The following is a 17786-nucleotide window of genomic DNA, read 5'->3' as shown; positions in this document are numbered from 1 at the left end:
AAGACGTCAGTCTCCGGAGATGAAGAACTCATCCTTGATGAAGACAGCATCTTCTGGAACTTTGAAACCAAAAAGGTCACTTTGGCTGGCTATTGAGCTCATGATGTGAATGTAATTTAGTTTGGACTCAAACTGACCGTATACTTTGCTCTTTAGCCACTTCGGTCAGTGTGCAGTGAGAGCTGTTCCCCTGGAACCCGTCTGGCCAGAAGGAAAGGAGAACCTGTCTGCTGCTTTGACTGCATTGCTTGTTCTGAAGGAGAGATCAGCAATTTGACTGGTAGGTTTACATTGCATCATATACAGGAGCTTATCTTTAGGCTGATACTGTACTTGTCTGTGCCTCTAAAGGCAGAGTAACACGATGGCCTCTACTTTGTCAGAATTTTTATTGTTTAATAGTTGCGAAAATATTTGCTAATGCAACTATATAGTAACGGTCCCTATGTTCAGTGCTGCGTGAAGAAGGAGGTGCCGATTCCGTAAATCCCTCCCAACGCCCCAGAAAAGGCAGAGCCAGAATGACGACATTGAAGGATTGTTTGTCATGTGACACACATTAGATACACTGTAAAATGCTGTTGGGAATTGCAGGATTCTACACTCTCATTAGAAAGTAAAAGCATTACTTTATTAATGAACATGACAACAACATGTACACTATATTTATAAAGAATCAACTTGGTCGTTTTTGCAGTATTAATAGGGAAACAGGTTGTTAGCATTGTGATGTACTTCCATCACTCTAACAGCCCTTCCGTCCGGCAGAGCGCTCTAGCTTTGAGATGCGGCTTGCTGCCGGTCGACACTCACAGTCTGCCGGCTTACTGTGGAACTCGAGCTCGCGGCTTGCAGCCTTTCTCCTGGAGGTCTCGGTGGCGGCTTGCTTTTTTATGTTTATATAATAGTATGTTTGCCATCCTGCGTTTTAACCTTGATATTGTATGTTAGGAACAACAAGTTGCTAGTGTTTTATAAGGCATAAATTCTATAAACCATGTTGCCCCTATATGTGAGCATTAGTTAGTGTAATTAGCATCACTATTACAGAGTACATACAAAACAATGCCCTGAAACAGGGACATTAGGATGCATAAAACAACAAAAAGCTAAAATGAATAGATACAGTTACAGTGCAGAGGAGAAAAGAAAAGGTACAAATAACTCAATTAAAGGCAGCAGCAAACAGAAAGGTCTTTAGTTGTGTTTTTAAAAACATGGACCTGCAGTTTTCTGGGAGTTTGTTCGAAATATCTGGTGCATAAAAACTAAATGCTGCTTCCCCATGTTTATTTGTGGTTGTAGGAACGAAAAGACGACGCCTAAAATGCTTACCAGCTATCCTCGGTACAGACGTCCAGAATATGCCATCTACTGACACAATGTACACATCCCAGATGGATTTACAGATTAATCTAATGTATTAACTAAAACACCATGACAAAAATGTTGCGTTGTCATGTTAAAATAATAAATACGTATTAAAAAATTACTAAAATGCTAACAAGCTAGCCTCGAAAGCCAGGCGTTTGTTAACCGAGCTCTTTACCTCAAGCTATTATATAAGAAACTATGTTTAATATATTTAAATATTTTTTATCGGGTTGTTCTTGTGGTCACTGATTAGGGATTATGTTCTATGATGCATTAGATGTGTCTGTCTTGGCCAGTTCACCAGCTGTAGCTAGCCTTAAAACATTAATCCAATGTCTTCGGCAACACACCATGACATCAGAGAATAAAAAATGTTTGTTTATCGGGTAATCCGTGTCTGTAGTGGGTCCTGGTCGCTCTGAGACACAGATGTTCCTCTTTTGTGGCCGGGTTTCACGGTGGATAAAACGTTTGTGTTTTGGTCCAGATCTCTTCTGTTCTGGTGCCTTGCTGGGTGGGGAACTGCTGGTCTGGAACCAGCATCCAATCCAATCCAAACCAAGTGAAGTCCAGTGTGTTGGATGTCCAGAACCAGTCAATGTTATATATGTCCAAACTGACTGGCGAAACAAATTACGTTACTTACGCTCACTGTGTAATTCCCGGTTAAGTCAAATCTTTATGTCACTTAACAAAATGGTATTCCGTTTTTATTGATAATATATGACTGAGGTGTCATGACTATATGTAACGCTCCAGAGTCCCTGTCACTGGCATGCTAACTAGTTAGCAGCAGACTTGGCTCTGGTAGCAAGCTACATCGTGCAGGTATTCTAGTTATAAACCAAATGTGCCTAATTATGATCAAAAATGTATATTGATATATTTAGGGGGTACTTGAGAGATCTGTGTCATCACTTTTTCAAGTTAATTTCACACTTTAATCGTCTCTCCTTTGTTAGACTCTACAGACTGCACCAGTTGTCCAGAGGACTTCTGGTCCAATCCCCAGCGTGACCACTGTGTCCCTAAGAGCGTGGAGTTCCTCTCCTTCCATGAGGAACTGGGTATCTCCTTGACAACCATCTCATTGTTAGGCACACTTACCTGTGCCATTGTCATGGGAATTTTTATCTATCACCGAGACACACCCATGGTACGCGCCAACAACTCAGAACTCAGCTTCCAAATTCTGATGTCACTGAAACTGTGTTTCCTGTGCTCACTTCTGTTCATTGGACAACCCAGACTCTGGACTTGTCAGCTGAGGCATGCAGTGTTTGGGATCAGCTTTGTGCTGTGTGTCTCGTGTATCCTGGTAAAGACTATGGTGGTTTTGGCTGTGTTCAAGGCCTCCAAGCCTGGAGCTGCAGACATTATGAAGTTTTTCGGTGCAATGCAGCAAAGAGGAACAGTTTTGGCTCTTACTTCCATCCAGGCAATAATCTGCATAACCTGGCTTGTTTCTGCCTCACCAACTCCTCACAAAAACACACAATACTACAGTGATAAGATAGTCTATGAGTGTGAAGTGGGATCAACAGTTGGTTTTGCAGTGTTACTAGGTTATATTGGTTTACTGGCACTCCTCAGCTTTGTCCTAGCATTCATGGCAAGGAATCTTCCAGACAACTTCAATGAAGCCAAGCTAATCACTTTCAGCATGTTGATCTTCTGTGCTGTGTGGATAGCCTTCATCCCAGCATATATCAGCTCTCCTGGCAAATATGCAGATGTAGTGGAGGTATTTGCTATTTTAGCATCTAGTTTTGGCCTTTTGGTGGCACTGTTTGGACCAAAGTGTTATATAATGCTTTTGAAACCTGAAAGAAACACTAAGAAATCCATTATGGGTCGTGGTGGCGCCAAGACATAGAAGAAGAAATTCAATGATAATGCCTTTTCTTATATATTGATTTAATTGCTGATCACCTTGTATAAAATATTCAGTTTTCTGTTAGATTAAACTAAATCCAGTCAGAGATCTGGATTATCTATCATAAAGAAATGTTGGTGAAAAGTTGATTTCACTCCCTTAAAGACTGGAGCGTAGACATACTATAAAGACAATACAAATGTGCACCTCTTCATTCTCTGTGGGTCATACAGGAATGCAAGAGGGAAATTACTTATCCTATATTAAAATTGCCTAGAGGATGGGCAGATGGACGGACGGACGGTGGGCGGACAGACGATGGGCGGGCGGACGGTGGACATCACAAACTTAACATGTGGACCTGCGAGGCGCACCCTTGCTCCGATCCGCACCACACCTGGCACCAACACTGGTCAGGGGTCTGCCATCACAATAGACACACCAGGAACCACTGGGTCTCACAGGCGCACCATTGCTCCGCCCCCTCTGTGTTCCTATTGGCTGGGGTTTAAACAGCCATAACTCCAGTTCCCAGCATGTTAAACGCCCCAAACTTGGTAAGTGCTTATAGACGGCCAATCGGGACGGGCTGTAACTGCTTAAGCCTCACCCCCGCTGCGTTACTGTTGGCTGGGCTTTAAACAGCCATTACTCCAGTTCCCAGCATGCTAAAGGCCTCACCTTGGTAGGTGCTCTTAGACGGCCAATAGGGACAGGCTGTAATTGCTTAAGCTCCGCCCACTCTGTGTTCCTATTGGCTAGGGTTTAAACACCCATAACTGCAATTCCCAGTATGCTAAAGGCTTTTAAATTGGTGGGTGGTCTTATGGGAAAGGCTGTAATTGTTGAAGTCCCACCCCCCCTGATTTCCTATTGGATGGGTTTTACAATTTGTTTTCCGAGATTCAGTTTTTGGTGAAAACAAGCTATATTCAACTGCCGATAACTACAGAATGGACGATCACGGTTACAATGTTGTTGTTTTTTCGTGTATTGATTAAATAATTGATCATTAAATACTTAATTAACACTTGGCAATGCATGTGTTAACATAGGACTAGGTTTGAAGGCCGCGTAGCGGGCTGACAATCTATTAGGTATAAATTTAGCAAATTAACCCTTTAGCTATTATTGTCTACGGCCATTAGTTTTGATGGCCGCTCGATTAAATGAGTGAAAGTTGCTTTGTGTGATATTTTCATGGTCAAAAGGATTGAAATCAATATTATCTTTATGAACGTTTCATAACACTACCAACCAATGTGCATGTGCTGGCCATCCATGTCGATCTTTCTAAAGCATATTTTACACACGGTACATATCTGTTTAAAGGCTCCAACTGTTACATAGCTCCAACTGTTCCTAATTTGTTTAGTTAAAGTTAAAGTTGACAATGTTGGAGACACTTCTTGATGTGACTTTTAAAAGTTAGGATTGAGTCCATGATGACTCCAAGAGAGTACTGTTTTAACTGGCCTCTTTGTGAACATCAAGCACACAGTCTTGTTGGTGTTTAAAAGCAGACATGAATCAGAACCAGTCTTGAACACTGGTCAGCACAGATGTCAGGACTAAGGAAGCCTCTGTCAAGTCTCTACCATATGACACAATGACTACATCATCTGCATACATCTGGGCATGAACATTTTGACACACATCTGGTAGGTCATTGATGTACAGAGAAAACAAAATGGGACCCAGTATTGAACCCTGGGACCCAAAGGGCTAGAGCACTTTGGTAGAGGTTTGGGTTGTGTGGGTGTGGTACAATAAAAATGTCAATTTCATGTTGATTTTACTAGTTGAAGATCCGGATCCACGGATCCAGTCCGGGTTTACTTCCTAATAAAATAGCACAAAAAAAATCTTTGCCAGGCCGGGAGGCAAAGACTATGTTTTCGCCCTTGTCTGTGTTTCCGTGTAGAACATCACAGGTGGTCTTTGTGTTGGGTGAGTGGGTTACAGGGGTCAGTAGAACAACTAAGAAGGGGGCTGTTTAGCGTCCCGGGATGTTAGTGGTGGAGGAGGACTGCCTGGTCATGCTGTATCTGTTATGTATAATGTGCTAAATCTTTTTGTTAGTATGTTCAATGTAATGTGTTTATAGGGTTTAATTTGTCATCAGGTTCATGTGTTATGTGTTGTTATCAATGAGTATGTATCAGCGTGGTAGAGAGGGATAGTTGTGGTGTTGCCCCCCCTCTCCATTTCCTCATGCGAGTCAGTAGGTTTGTTGTTCTGCAGCGTCACAGATACAAGAGTTCTTATAAACAACATGATCAATACTGATCCTTCCCACCGGTCTTTGCAATACTGTAGTTTATTTCCATATACATAACTACATTTGGGGTAAGAACCACTTTGATGTATGGTTGTTCATCCCCCTCTGTACAATGGCACTGTACAATAGACCATGGCTACAGTCCTAATACAATATTGTATTGTATTATGACACTGCATAGACCTGGCTTCAGGCCTAGTACGACAGCGCACCTGCACTATTTCATCACCCCTGGGCCACATGTCATCAGTGGTAAACACATACTTGCCTTTGCCTGTTTAATTTGTATCCACCTGGGTATAGTCTGCTGTTGCCAGGCAATCAGAGATGTCTGCCAACCAATACGTCTGGACGCTTCTGAATGCAAGGTAGTTGCGAGAACAGAAAGCCACGCCCAGGCCCTATCCTTATCCTTATCCTTATATCCACTGCTTTACAAACCAGCAAATAGATTTATTTGTGCATAGATTAATATCTAGAAAATAAAATAATAATGGATAATAATAATATTAATAATAATAATAATAATAATAATAATAATAATAATAATAATAATAATAAATGTAATAATAATAACTAGAAAAAGTGCTCCTCGGAGCACAGGTCTCCGCCAGATCAGGTAGGTTATTGTGGCCTCCTGGTGGCGCTTTAATAGGCCAATGTGAAAAGGGTTGCATTTCTTCTTAGGCCTTTCACGGCAATCGGACACTGCATTCATGATTTGAGGCATTTTATTATAAAAATATTTCATGCTAAATTAGACCTGCTGGTGGCGCTATAACAGGCCAATGTGAAAAGGGTGGCATTTCTTCCTCGGCCTAGTGGGAATATGCGTGCAAAACTTCACTGAAATTGCATGCTGCGTTCATGATTTGAGGCATTTTGATCAAAACGAACGAATCCTGCAAACTTTGGAAACCAATCTTAGGCGATCAGGATGGAATATGGGAAATCGGACAGATTTGTCTTAATCACATGACTATAGAGATACTGTGTACAGATTTGTGTGATATTTGGACAAAATCTGTAGGAGTAGTATCCAAAAATGTTTTTTGCACAAATCGTCCTCCTGGTAGCGCTATAACAGGCCAATGTGAAAACCACCACTTCATACTATATGAAATTTGGTAGGGGCACTATTGAGACATTACTATTGAGACAATCATGCATTCATGATTTGAGGCATTTTGTTCCAAAAATGTGTTATACTAAATTAGACCTGCTGGTGGCGCTATAACAGGCCAATGTGGCGCTATAACAGGCCAGAGGCTCTGAATTGGCATCTAAGAAGTGTGTGTGCACAGTTTCGCAGTGACCGGGCCAACGGTGCCGGAGATTAGCTGTTTACAGACAGAAGGACACACGGACAGACGGACACACGGACACACGGACGGACAGGGTGCAAAACATACTCTCTCGCCATGGCCATGGCCTGGCGGAGACAATAATAATAATAACTTTATGTACATAACCATTTGTATAGTGTCATGATACACATTACAGGACATGTATTGTTTATTGTTTAATTAGTGTGTAAATTAAGCCCGGCCTCCACTGCTGCCTCTGCTCTGCTGGGCGTTGTGAGAGATTACGTAATGCCATAAGGTGGCACAGGGGATGGCACAGCACTGGGTATAAAACGTAGCAACTGGACAATGGGTTTAGAGAAGGGGGGAGGGGGTTATAGACAGAGCAGGATAGACATGAGGGGTTCTCTAGACATACACCTGCTTTCATTTTTGATATTGTTCTCTTACTCCTCTCCTTTGTCTTCCTCATCTTCCTCTTCTTGTGAGTTACAGGCACAGTTTAATCTCTACAGATTTTACAAGCCTGGGGACTTGGTTCTGGGTGGCCTGTTGGATATCCACTCCTCCTCTGTGTTCCCTGATCTGTCTTTCACCTCAGAGCAACATGAGCCCATTTGCTATGGGTGAGTCTAACACATACATGGGTAACTAGCGGCCCGGGGGCCACATGCGGCCCCCACATTCACTTAATGCGGCCCGCAGGTTAATATCGGAATACTGATATATTATTGATTTCAGCTGTTACAATTGCAAACATGACCCGCTTTAATTACCTCAGTCTACAGTAGTAGTAGCTTAATGACTAGTATTAAAATTCCATTGTCTTTTTTATGTCCAATGTATTTGTATTTAAGTTCATAAAGTTAACATAAGTATAAGTAAATGCATTTGAAATTAAATACAAATGTAACTTTTCAGAATTCCAATCCAAAAATAGCAGATCTACAAGCTCAAAATACGTCACAGCGCAACGCGTTTTGAGCTTGTAGATTTGATATTTTTGCTACTTTTGTGTGACATAGAATTGCCCGACAGTATGTGGCCCTCCTGAGTGAGTGTGGTAATTTAGTGTATCCATCATCAAAGTTTCCCACCCATGGTCTAACAGATACAATAGCAAGCAAGAGAACAGGGACCTTTTTTTTTTATTTTTATGTACGGTACCATAGGATTAGTTGATGTTGTATATTTCTGCAAAGATAAATTATGCAAGGTTAAAGTGGCATTTCTTTGTCTTAGTTTCAACATTGATGCGTTCAGATGGGCCCAAACCATGGCTTTTGCCGTCACAGAGATCAACAGAAACCCCAGGCTGCTCCCCAATGTCACTCTGGGGTATAGTATCTATGATACCTGTTTCACGCTTGGGCTTGCATTCCGTGCAGCGTTGTCATTGATCAGTGGGAGAGAGGAACAGTTCCAATTGGATAAGAGCTGTGTTGGCTCTCCTCCAGTGCTCGGAATTGTGGGTGCCGATTCCTCAGAAAATTCTATTGCCACCTCCAGTGTATTAGGTTTGTACAGAGTTCCCCTGGTAAGTTTACTACTTGAAGCCGCTTTTACCATCTATTGATAATGATGTGATTTGGTTGTTTATCATATATAATATGATGTTCAATGCACATTGTATTTTTAAAGCTTAAAAGACATAGAACATTACTTGCAAGCAGAGCATGTTAGTGGAGCAGGCAGATTTAGTGCGATGCACCAGGTTCGATTCATCCTGGACCTGAGAGGCAAGGCCCTGAGTCAGGCTGCTCTTGTGGTTGCGTTATATTGTTATACAACTCGTTTCTGACAAGTCCCGGAAAGGACGCGCTGTGATTGGCTAGTAGTCAGTTTGATTGGCAGGTGTGCCTTCTGAGACTTGGAACTATGCCTAGAGCCTACAGTGGCGAAATTATGCCTACAGTGGCGAAATTACAGTGGCGAAATTATGCCTACAGTGGCAAAATTATGCCTATAGTGGCGAAAGTATACCTAAACCTAACCTTAACCCTAATCCTAACCTCACAAAAACTATACCTAAACCTAACCTTGTCCTAACAAATTGTCCGCGGCTGTCGGAAAAATAGTGTGGCAGCGGGATTGAAAGTTGGGGCTGAAAGTCTAGTCACTAGCGAGGCACACCACTGAGGCAGGTGCAGGATTGGGGTTTCAGATTTGTATTTGAATGTGACCCCTACTTATTACTTGGTGTAATATTGCATCATAAATAATAATACTAAACTAATAATAACACAGCACTAAAGTCATTTCTAAAATGAGGTTAAAAACACCCCTTATACAGGAGGACTAAAAAATCAACCAAACAGCAGAACTAAACACATTAGCTCTACAAGCTCAAACGCAACTTGTTGTGAGTATTTAGAGGTATTTAAGTTGCGCGCAATTTGTATCGGGCTCGAAATCAAACCTACCACTGGTTATATGTGCAGCGTTTCACTTGATGTTGTCCAATAGGAATTCAGAATCTCAAACACAGACATGGGTGCCAGGGTGCCTAAAAAAACATATTGACAGGAAGATAGCGCTGAGGAGAAAACGATGAAATCAGCTTGGGCAGTGGGGGCAATAAGGCCACTGTAGCCGTGGGGCATCACATTTTTCGAGGGGCAACGAGGGCCATGGCTGTCGTTGCCACTGTGAAATTCCTGCCCTGGTTACACAAGTTGTGGATAGCATGTATGTATGTATGACCCCGTATGTATGTATGCATGCAGGATGGCATGCCAGGATGGCATGTATGCATTTGGATGGCATGTATGTATGTATTTTGCATGTATGTATGTATGTATAAATGTATGTATTTATTTATTTATATCATTGAGTGTTTAGCAGAGCGGGGTACATCTAGGTGAGAAGTGAATGGTGTTGAGCAGAGTGACAGGTTAACTGGAGCATGAGATCAGCCTTGTCAGTCCTCACTCCACTCACATGCTTTGCTTGCAGGGGGAATTCGTCAAAAAGAAAGAATTAAAACATGTGTATATTACAGAACAGATGTTTTGTGTCTTTTTCAGATAAGTTACATTGCCATGTGCTCCTGTCTGAGTGACCGGAATCAGTACCCTTCCTTCTTTAGAACAATCATAAGTAATACCATTCAGGTGAACTAAGTACTACATGTTCCACACACTTGACAAACACCTTCCTCTAGTGAGTGTAATTGATATTGCATGTCACCTCTAATTTGCTTATTTTACTGCTGGAGCCTAAGGTCTCTGTTGACCAGTGGTGGAAAAAGTACTCAAATTCTTTACTTAAGTAAAAGTACCAATACTGCAATATAGAAATACTCTGTTACAAGTTAAAGTCCAGAATTCAAAATTGACTTGAGTAAAAGTACAAAAGTATTGGCATCAAATTATACTTAAAGTACCAAAAGTAAAAGTTGTGATGCGACGCATTGTGAGCTTGTGGATCGGCTATTTTCAAATGGCCTATGTATAAAATAGGGCTAAAGTGATTAATGTATGTTTTATGATATCATAATTTATATCTGAAAAGTAACTAGTAACTAAAGGTTTCAAATAATTGTAGTGGAGTAAAAGTACAATATTTGCCTCTGAGATGTAATGGAGTGGAAGTAAAAATATTTGAAATTGGAAATAATAAATAATAATAATAAAAGTAGAGTACAAATAATTTTACTTAAGTACAGTACTTAAGTAAATGTACTTCGTTACTTTCCACCACTGCTGTTGACAGCATCAAAAGACAATTATTAGATTCAGTGATGTACAGAGACAGACCTTTATTGATCCCGCAGGGAAATTCAGCTACTAAAGGTAAATGATTTACCACTATGTGAATAATCTAGTTTAAGCACTTATCCCTCCATTCTTTATCCAATCAGGTGCGAGCTATGCTCCAGATTATGAGACGGTTCGGGTGGACCTGGGTAGGATTTCTGTATAGTGATGATGCCTATGGTCAGGATGCAGCCCAAATCTTCCAGTCTGAGCTGGCTCAGTCTGGTTGGGGTTGCCTGGCGTATTTGGAGGTTCTTCCCTGGGACAGTGACCCTGCTGAACTCCAGAGGATCGTCTCTGTGATGAAGAAATCCACAGCTCGTGTGGTCGTTGTCATTGACTATGGGAGCCGTGCGATTAAACTCATGGACGAGGTTGGGGTTATGATCCATGTTAATTTATAAGGAATCTGAAATGAGTTATATTGACATTCACACATTCATTACTAAAATATTATTCGAATTTTATTGCCAGACCCAGGGGGTCAGGCCTACATGAGGCTTTGTCGGTCCCCTTTTGCTATCGTTTTCGTCCATATATGGACGAAAACATTTTCTTACATGTCCCTCTTTTTGATTGGCCAAGCTTAGCGTGACGTAGTTTAGAAACCATTCAGATTTCCGGCCATTCAGATTTCAACCACTAGGGGTCTGGCAGTACCAGGTCCCCTGGTTCCCTTGTTTGATTGCATTTGTCTTGATAGTTTACAGATGATTGTATTATTATTATTATTATTATTATTATTATTATTATTATTATTATTACCCTTATTATTATTATTATTATTATTATTATTATTATTATTATTATTACCCTTATTATTATTATTATTATTATTATTATTATTATTGTTGATCACAATCAACAGGTGGTAAAGCAGAAGGTGGCAGGTATGCAGTGGATAACTGCTGCAGAATTCATACTAGACTCAAACGACCAGATTCCTCGCTTCATGCCCTACCTGAGAGGCACCCTCGGTGTTGCACTCCGTCGTGGAGAGATAGCAGGGCTCAAGGAATTCTTGTTGAAAATACACCCTGAAAAGGCCCTTGACGACAGCAACAGAAATATGATAGTGAGTCTTTTGTTTAATATCAACGTTGAAGGTGATCTTTATTGTTAAAACCTTCGGTGCAGGTACATACTTTCCGGGCTTGGGAGTGGGGATCATTAGCGTTTCTCAATGTTTACTTTGGCTAGTTCGTTCAAGAGTCTGAGAGTCCCGCAGAAGAAGCCTCTTTAGCAGTCTACTGCCAGTGGCCTTGTAGACTGCCCTAGCGAGTCTGATATCATGTCTAGAGGAGCGGGTTCAAAATCTCCGGTGAAAAATGTGATCCTACTGGTTCACCGATCTGTCCGTCAGCCCCCGCCCGTGCCCCTCCTCCTCCCCAATGTGCAGCATTGAGAGCCCTGACGTCACAACATTTGGAGCGACGCCCACTGCACTCTGGTTGGTTGGGGAAATGAAACACTTCCTATTCCAGGAACGTCAACAGGCTGGTCCAGGCGCTTATTTTTGAGCAAAACTAAAAAATAAAAGCCTCTCTCTCCCATTCACTTTGCCAGCCTAGGCTGGCTCAGGGTGGAAGACAGGGTTAAACAACTAAAAATGGGTCTGGTCTTCAAAATTGTAAATGCAGATTTGCCCGATATGCCCTCTATACCCGCATATCTGTATAAATACCTCGAAAAAGTTAGTGACACCCACAGCCACGAAACTAGAGGGAGCGTAAACAACAATCTGGTACCACCCACCCATAAAACAAACATGGGCAAATTCTCCTTCTATAGCACAGCCACCAAGGAATGGAATAGTCTAACCCCATCCCTCAAAAAATGCAGTTCGCTGGGCTCATTCAAAACAGCCCTAAAAACCCATCTTTCTGGAGGCCGAAAGAGGAGCTAGTACCAGTTTCCCTGTAGACAGACGACCCCCCCCCCCCCCTCCTCTTTTTGTACATATTTTGTATTTCCTCATGCTTTTTTTGTATATAATTTTTTATTTTTCCATGCTTCCCCCCCCCCTTTCTTTTTGTACATATATTTTTAAATGCTTTTTTTGTACATAGTGGTACTTTTTCTGTATTATCTGTATTTATATGTTGATTTTTGAACTGTTTGGTTGCTACTATATATGTCTATGAAATTAACTCAAGGACCCCAACGGAAACAAGTCCGCAAGGACTTTTTTGGCCGGACCTTTTAGACAAAAGCATTATAAATGTAACTGTGTTGTTTTACATTCTTTTGCCTAATAAAAATTTCAATCAATCAAAGCCTGGGGATCGAGGCTAGTGGCCTTGTGACTGTGGAGCCATCTTCTGAAACAATCTGTTGCTGCACTGCAATTTCAATCTGATATGATTTCAGTCTGTTTTTTAATTATCCACGAGGTACTATATTTCTGTTTAAAACTTAATCTTGTTCCTTCAGGTGAGGCAGTTTTGGGAGCACGCATTTCAGTGTAAATTTTCACCCCTTCCGTCAGAGTGGGTGGATGCTGGTGGAAGGGTGTGTACTGGACAAGAGGACCTAGGAACAGCAGAAACTACACTTTTGGACGTGTTTAACCTCAGGATAGAGTATAATGTGTACAAGGCTGTGTATATTCTGGCCCATGCCCTCCATGACATGTTGCAATGTGTGCCAGGAAGAGGGCCTTTCAGTGGGCACAGCTGTGCCAGTTTGCAGACAATACAGCCATGGCAGGTATGATATTAATACAAGAGTTTTCTAGAATTTCTAGATGGATTTAATTTGGAAAAATAATGAATATGACATTGGTACAAATGACAAAAGATTGACATACTAGGATGAAACTATAATAATACTTGTTTCATAGTAATGTATAATAATATGTATTGCCTGCAGTAAATGCTTACTAATGTTTTTCTTTATTTGTTTGTTTTTTTGTTTGTTTTGTATTTATTTATTTATTTTGGGGGTGGGGTATACTTATTCTGTGCTGGGACATATTCCCCAATGCACATAAGGTTGGGACAAAATATTCATGTTTAAATTGTGTTGTAAATACCGCAAGAATGTAATTAATAATGAACAGTCCATGTCAGTAACTAGGTTTCCATAAAATGTTTCGAAAATATGAAGCAAATTTGCCCACAGTTTACCTTGGTCCTTGTCTCCTTGATTGAAAATAAACCCAAAATGATTTCTAAAATGGATATATGTATTAGCTTCTACATTTGAGGACAAACATAATCACAGAATAAGTGTGGGACTTAAATTAACTAGATTTGAAGGCTTCTATGCGGCCTTCAATTCCAGTCCTATATTGCGCTTATCAGAGCAATGGTCACCGAGTTATGGCCATTTGAAATGTTAGACACAGGCAGCTGAAACACTGCTGTACAGACGTGGCCCCTGGTGTGACTATTGTCATGGCAGACCCCTGAACAGTGTTAGTGCCAAGTTTGGTGCGGATTGGAGCAATCGTGCACCTTCGGCACCCAAGACCTAACGTGGCCACTGGTGTGACCATTGTCATGGCAGAACCCTGAACAGTGTTTGTGCCAAGGCATGTCCCCGCCCGCCCACTAGGCAATTTTAATATAGGATTGAGCCCCAAGTTGCACACATTAAACTCATTCATGAAGGTGAATATTATGATGAGAGATGATCTTATTAAGATCTTATATTAAGTGTACTTTATAGAACGTGTCCACGAAATTACGGTATTCATTCATTAGCCAAATGTTATCATCTGAATTTATTCTTTGTTGATCCTACTGGTTCACCGATCTGTCCGTCAGCCCCCGCCCGTGGGCGTATAGGCCAAAATGCGTTGGGAAATGTGTTTGGTTATTAAACCCGATGTGGCTTCTAATTATTGATTTTGAACAGTTGATAGCTTGTATAATAGTAGCCTAGTATTATAACTAAGTAGGCCTATAGTTATTAGTCATGCAAGTTCAATGCTTTCTACCTCAAAACCTATTCAGCAAGTGTTTCCATCCCCCATTTGTGCATTTTTTCCCCGATAAAGCTCGCAAATCCACCACTGTAATTGTCAAAAATGCCCCAAAAAATGGTTGATGGAAACAATCAGTATCAATTTATTTTCTCTTGCTCTTTATATTTTTGTTCATCACCATTTTTAGCTTGTGTATTACGTGGAAAAGATCAACTTCACCACATCATTTGGTGATCAAGTATCATTTGATGAGAACAGTGATGCCTCACCAATCTGTGATATCATGAACTGGGCGTGGCTCCCTGATGGAAGCACAAAGATTCACGATGTAGGTGTGTACAAGACGTCAGCCTCAGGAGATGAAGAACTCATCCTTGATGAAGACAGAATCTTCTGGAACTTTGAAACCAACAAGGTCACTTTGGCTTTCTAAAATGATTCATGTTGAGCTCATGATGTGAATTTTAGTTTAGACTGAAACTGATCATTGTTACTTTCCTCTTTAGCCACTTCGGTCAGTGTGCAGTGAGAGCTGTTCCCCTGGAACCCGTGTGGCCAGAAGGAAAGGAAAACCTGTCTGCTGCTTTGACTGCATTGCTTGTTCTGAGGGAGAGATCAGCAATGAGACTGGTAGGTTTACATTATGTATGTACCTGTATATTATGTATTATGTAAGTAACACATTAACAGTGATAGCCTACTGTACCTGTCTTCCCCTTTAACCTAGCCCTCTTTATTAGACTCTACAGAGTGCACCAGTTGTCCAGAAGACTATTGGTCCAGTCCCCAGCGTGACCACTGTGTCCCTAAGAGCGTGGAGTTCCTCTCCTTCCATGAGGCCCTGGGTATCTCCTTAACAACCATCTCATTGCTAGGCACACTTATCTGTGCCATTGTCCTGGGAATCTTCATCTATCACCGAGACACACCCATGGTACGCGCCAACAACTCAGAACTCAGCTTCCAACTTTTGCTGTCACTCAAACTGTGTTTCCTGTGCTCACTTCTGTTCATTGGCCGTCCCAGGCTCTGGACTTGTCAACTGAGGCATGCAGTATTTGGGATCAGCTTTGTGCTGTGTGTCTCGTGTATCCTGGTAAAGACTGTGGTGGTGTTGGCTGTGTTCGAAGCTTCCAAGCCTGGAGGTGCAGACATCATGAAGTTCTTCAGCGCGATGCAGCAGAGAGGAACAGTTCTGGCTCTTACTTCCATCCAGGCAATAATCTGCACAGCTTGGCTTTTGTCTGCCTCACCAACTCCTCATAAAAACACACAATACAGCAGTGATAAGATAGTCTATGAGTGTAATGTGGGATCAACAGTTGGTTTCGCAGTGTTACTAGGTTATGTTGGTTTACTGGCACTCCTCAGCTTCGTCCTAGCATTCATGGCAAGGAATCTTCCAGACAACTTCAATGAAGCCAAGCTAATCACATTCAGCATGTTGATCTTCTGTGCCGTGTGGATAGCCTTCATCCCAGCATATATCAGCTCTCCAGGCAAATATGCAGATGTAGTGGAGGTATTTGCTATTTTAGCATCTAGTTTTGGCCTTTTGGTGGCACTGTTTGGACCAAAGTGTTATATAATCCTTTTGAAACCTGAGAGGAACACTAAGAAGTCCATCATGGGTCGAGGTGCCACCAAGACATAGAAGCAGAAATTCAATGATAATACATTTTAGAGCAATGCTGATCCAGGATTGACAGAATCAGAAATGACCACATTAGAGGATCAGCTGAGTTTAGAAGGTTTGGGGATCAAACAAGAGAGGCTTGATATGGTTTGGGCATGTGCAGAGGAGAGATGAGGGGTACATTGGGAAAATGATATTGAAGATGGAGCTGCCAGGTAAGAGGAGAAGAGGAAGGCCAAAGAGGAGGTTTATGGATTCACTGAGAGAGGACATGCAGGTGGCTGGAGTGACAGAGGAAGATGCAGAGAACATAATCAGATGGAAACAGATGATCCGCTGTGGCGACGCCGATGGGAAGTAGCTTAAAGAAGAAGATGTGTATTTTATAGCAATATGTTTATATGGATATATTTGATTGCTGATCACCTTGTTACTAATATATTCAGTTTTCTACGTTCTATGACATTCATTTTTACTTTTTTTTATTGTCTCCGCCAGGCCGAAAGGCATGGCGAGAGAGTATGTTTTCGCCCCTGTCCGTCCGTCCGTGTGTCCGTGTGTCCGTCCGTCCGTGTGTCCTGTCTGTGTGTTACCAGCTAATCTCTGGCACCGTTGGCCCGGTCGCTCCGAAACTGTGCACACACACTCCCTGGATGCCAATTCAGAACCTCTGCCCCAATTTTTTCACATGGGCCTGTTATAGCGCCACCAGGAGGCCGATTTGTGCAAAACCCTTTTTTTTACATTACTCCTACAGATTTTATCCAAACGTCATGCAAATCGGTACACAGTATCTCTATAGTCATGTGATCAACACAAATCTGTCCGATTTCCCATATTCCATCCTCATTGCCTATGGTTGGCTTCCAAAGTTTGCAGGATTGGTCCATTTTGAACTAAATGCCTCAAATCACAGCTTGCAGCTTGCGATTTCTGTGAAATTTCACACGCACATTCCCACTAGGCCGAGGAATTTTCCAATCAGCCTCATGGTGGCGCTATAAAAGGCCAAATTGCACTTTTAACTGTAACTAAACCGATCTGCGTGAAACTTTGCACGCATACTCCCTTGAGGCCAAGGAAAAACATCTGCCCTGCATTTTTCACATTAGCCTTTGATAGCGCCACCAGGAGGCCGACTTATGTAAAACACATATTTTGAGATTAAGCCTTCAGATTTTATCCAAATTTCACGCAAATCGGTACACATGATCTCTATAGTCATGTGATCAAGATGGATCTGTTTAATTTTTCATATTCCATCCTGATTGGCTAACATTGACATCTAAGGTTTGCAGGAGTGGCCCGTTTTGAACAAAATGCCGCAAATCGATTGCGGTGGAACTTTGCACGTCTTTCGCACTACGTTGAAGAACAAACACCACCCTTTTAACATTGCCCTATTATAGCGCCACCAGGAGGCCAATTTATTTTTTATATTACACATTTTGTCCAAACATCATGCAAATCAGTACACATTATCTCTATAGTCAAGTGATCAAGATGATTCCGTCCGATTTTTCATATTCCATCCTGATGGCAAATTCTGAACATTGCTGGCCCACAATAACCTACCTGACCTGGCGGAGACCTGTGCTCCGAGGAGCACTTTTTCTAGTTTTT

General features: G+C 41.6%; 1 protein-coding gene across 1 annotated transcript; it reads left to right on the top strand.

Moving 5' to 3' along the window:
* Positions 1 to 14810: 14810 nt before the first annotated feature.
* On the top strand, positions 14811 to 16181 carry LOC308091633 (extracellular calcium-sensing receptor-like; the record flags this gene model as incomplete). Its single annotated transcript, XM_080437295.1, has 3 exons — positions 14811 to 14942; positions 15034 to 15157; positions 15268 to 16181. The coding sequence occupies 3 exons, from the start codon at positions 14811 to 14813 to the stop codon at positions 16179 to 16181; spliced, it is 1170 nt and encodes a 389-aa protein (XP_080293421.1).
* Positions 16182 to 17786: the final 1605 nt, after the last annotated feature.

This window comes from Gymnoscopelus braueri (assembly GCF_963280865.1).
Source record: "Gymnoscopelus braueri genome assembly, chromosome: 9".
Classification (NCBI taxonomy): Eukaryota; Metazoa; Chordata; class Actinopteri; order Myctophiformes; family Myctophidae; genus Gymnoscopelus; species Gymnoscopelus braueri.
Note: the sequence above shows the minus strand (reverse complement) of the source record. Positions and strands in the feature narration are given on the sequence as shown.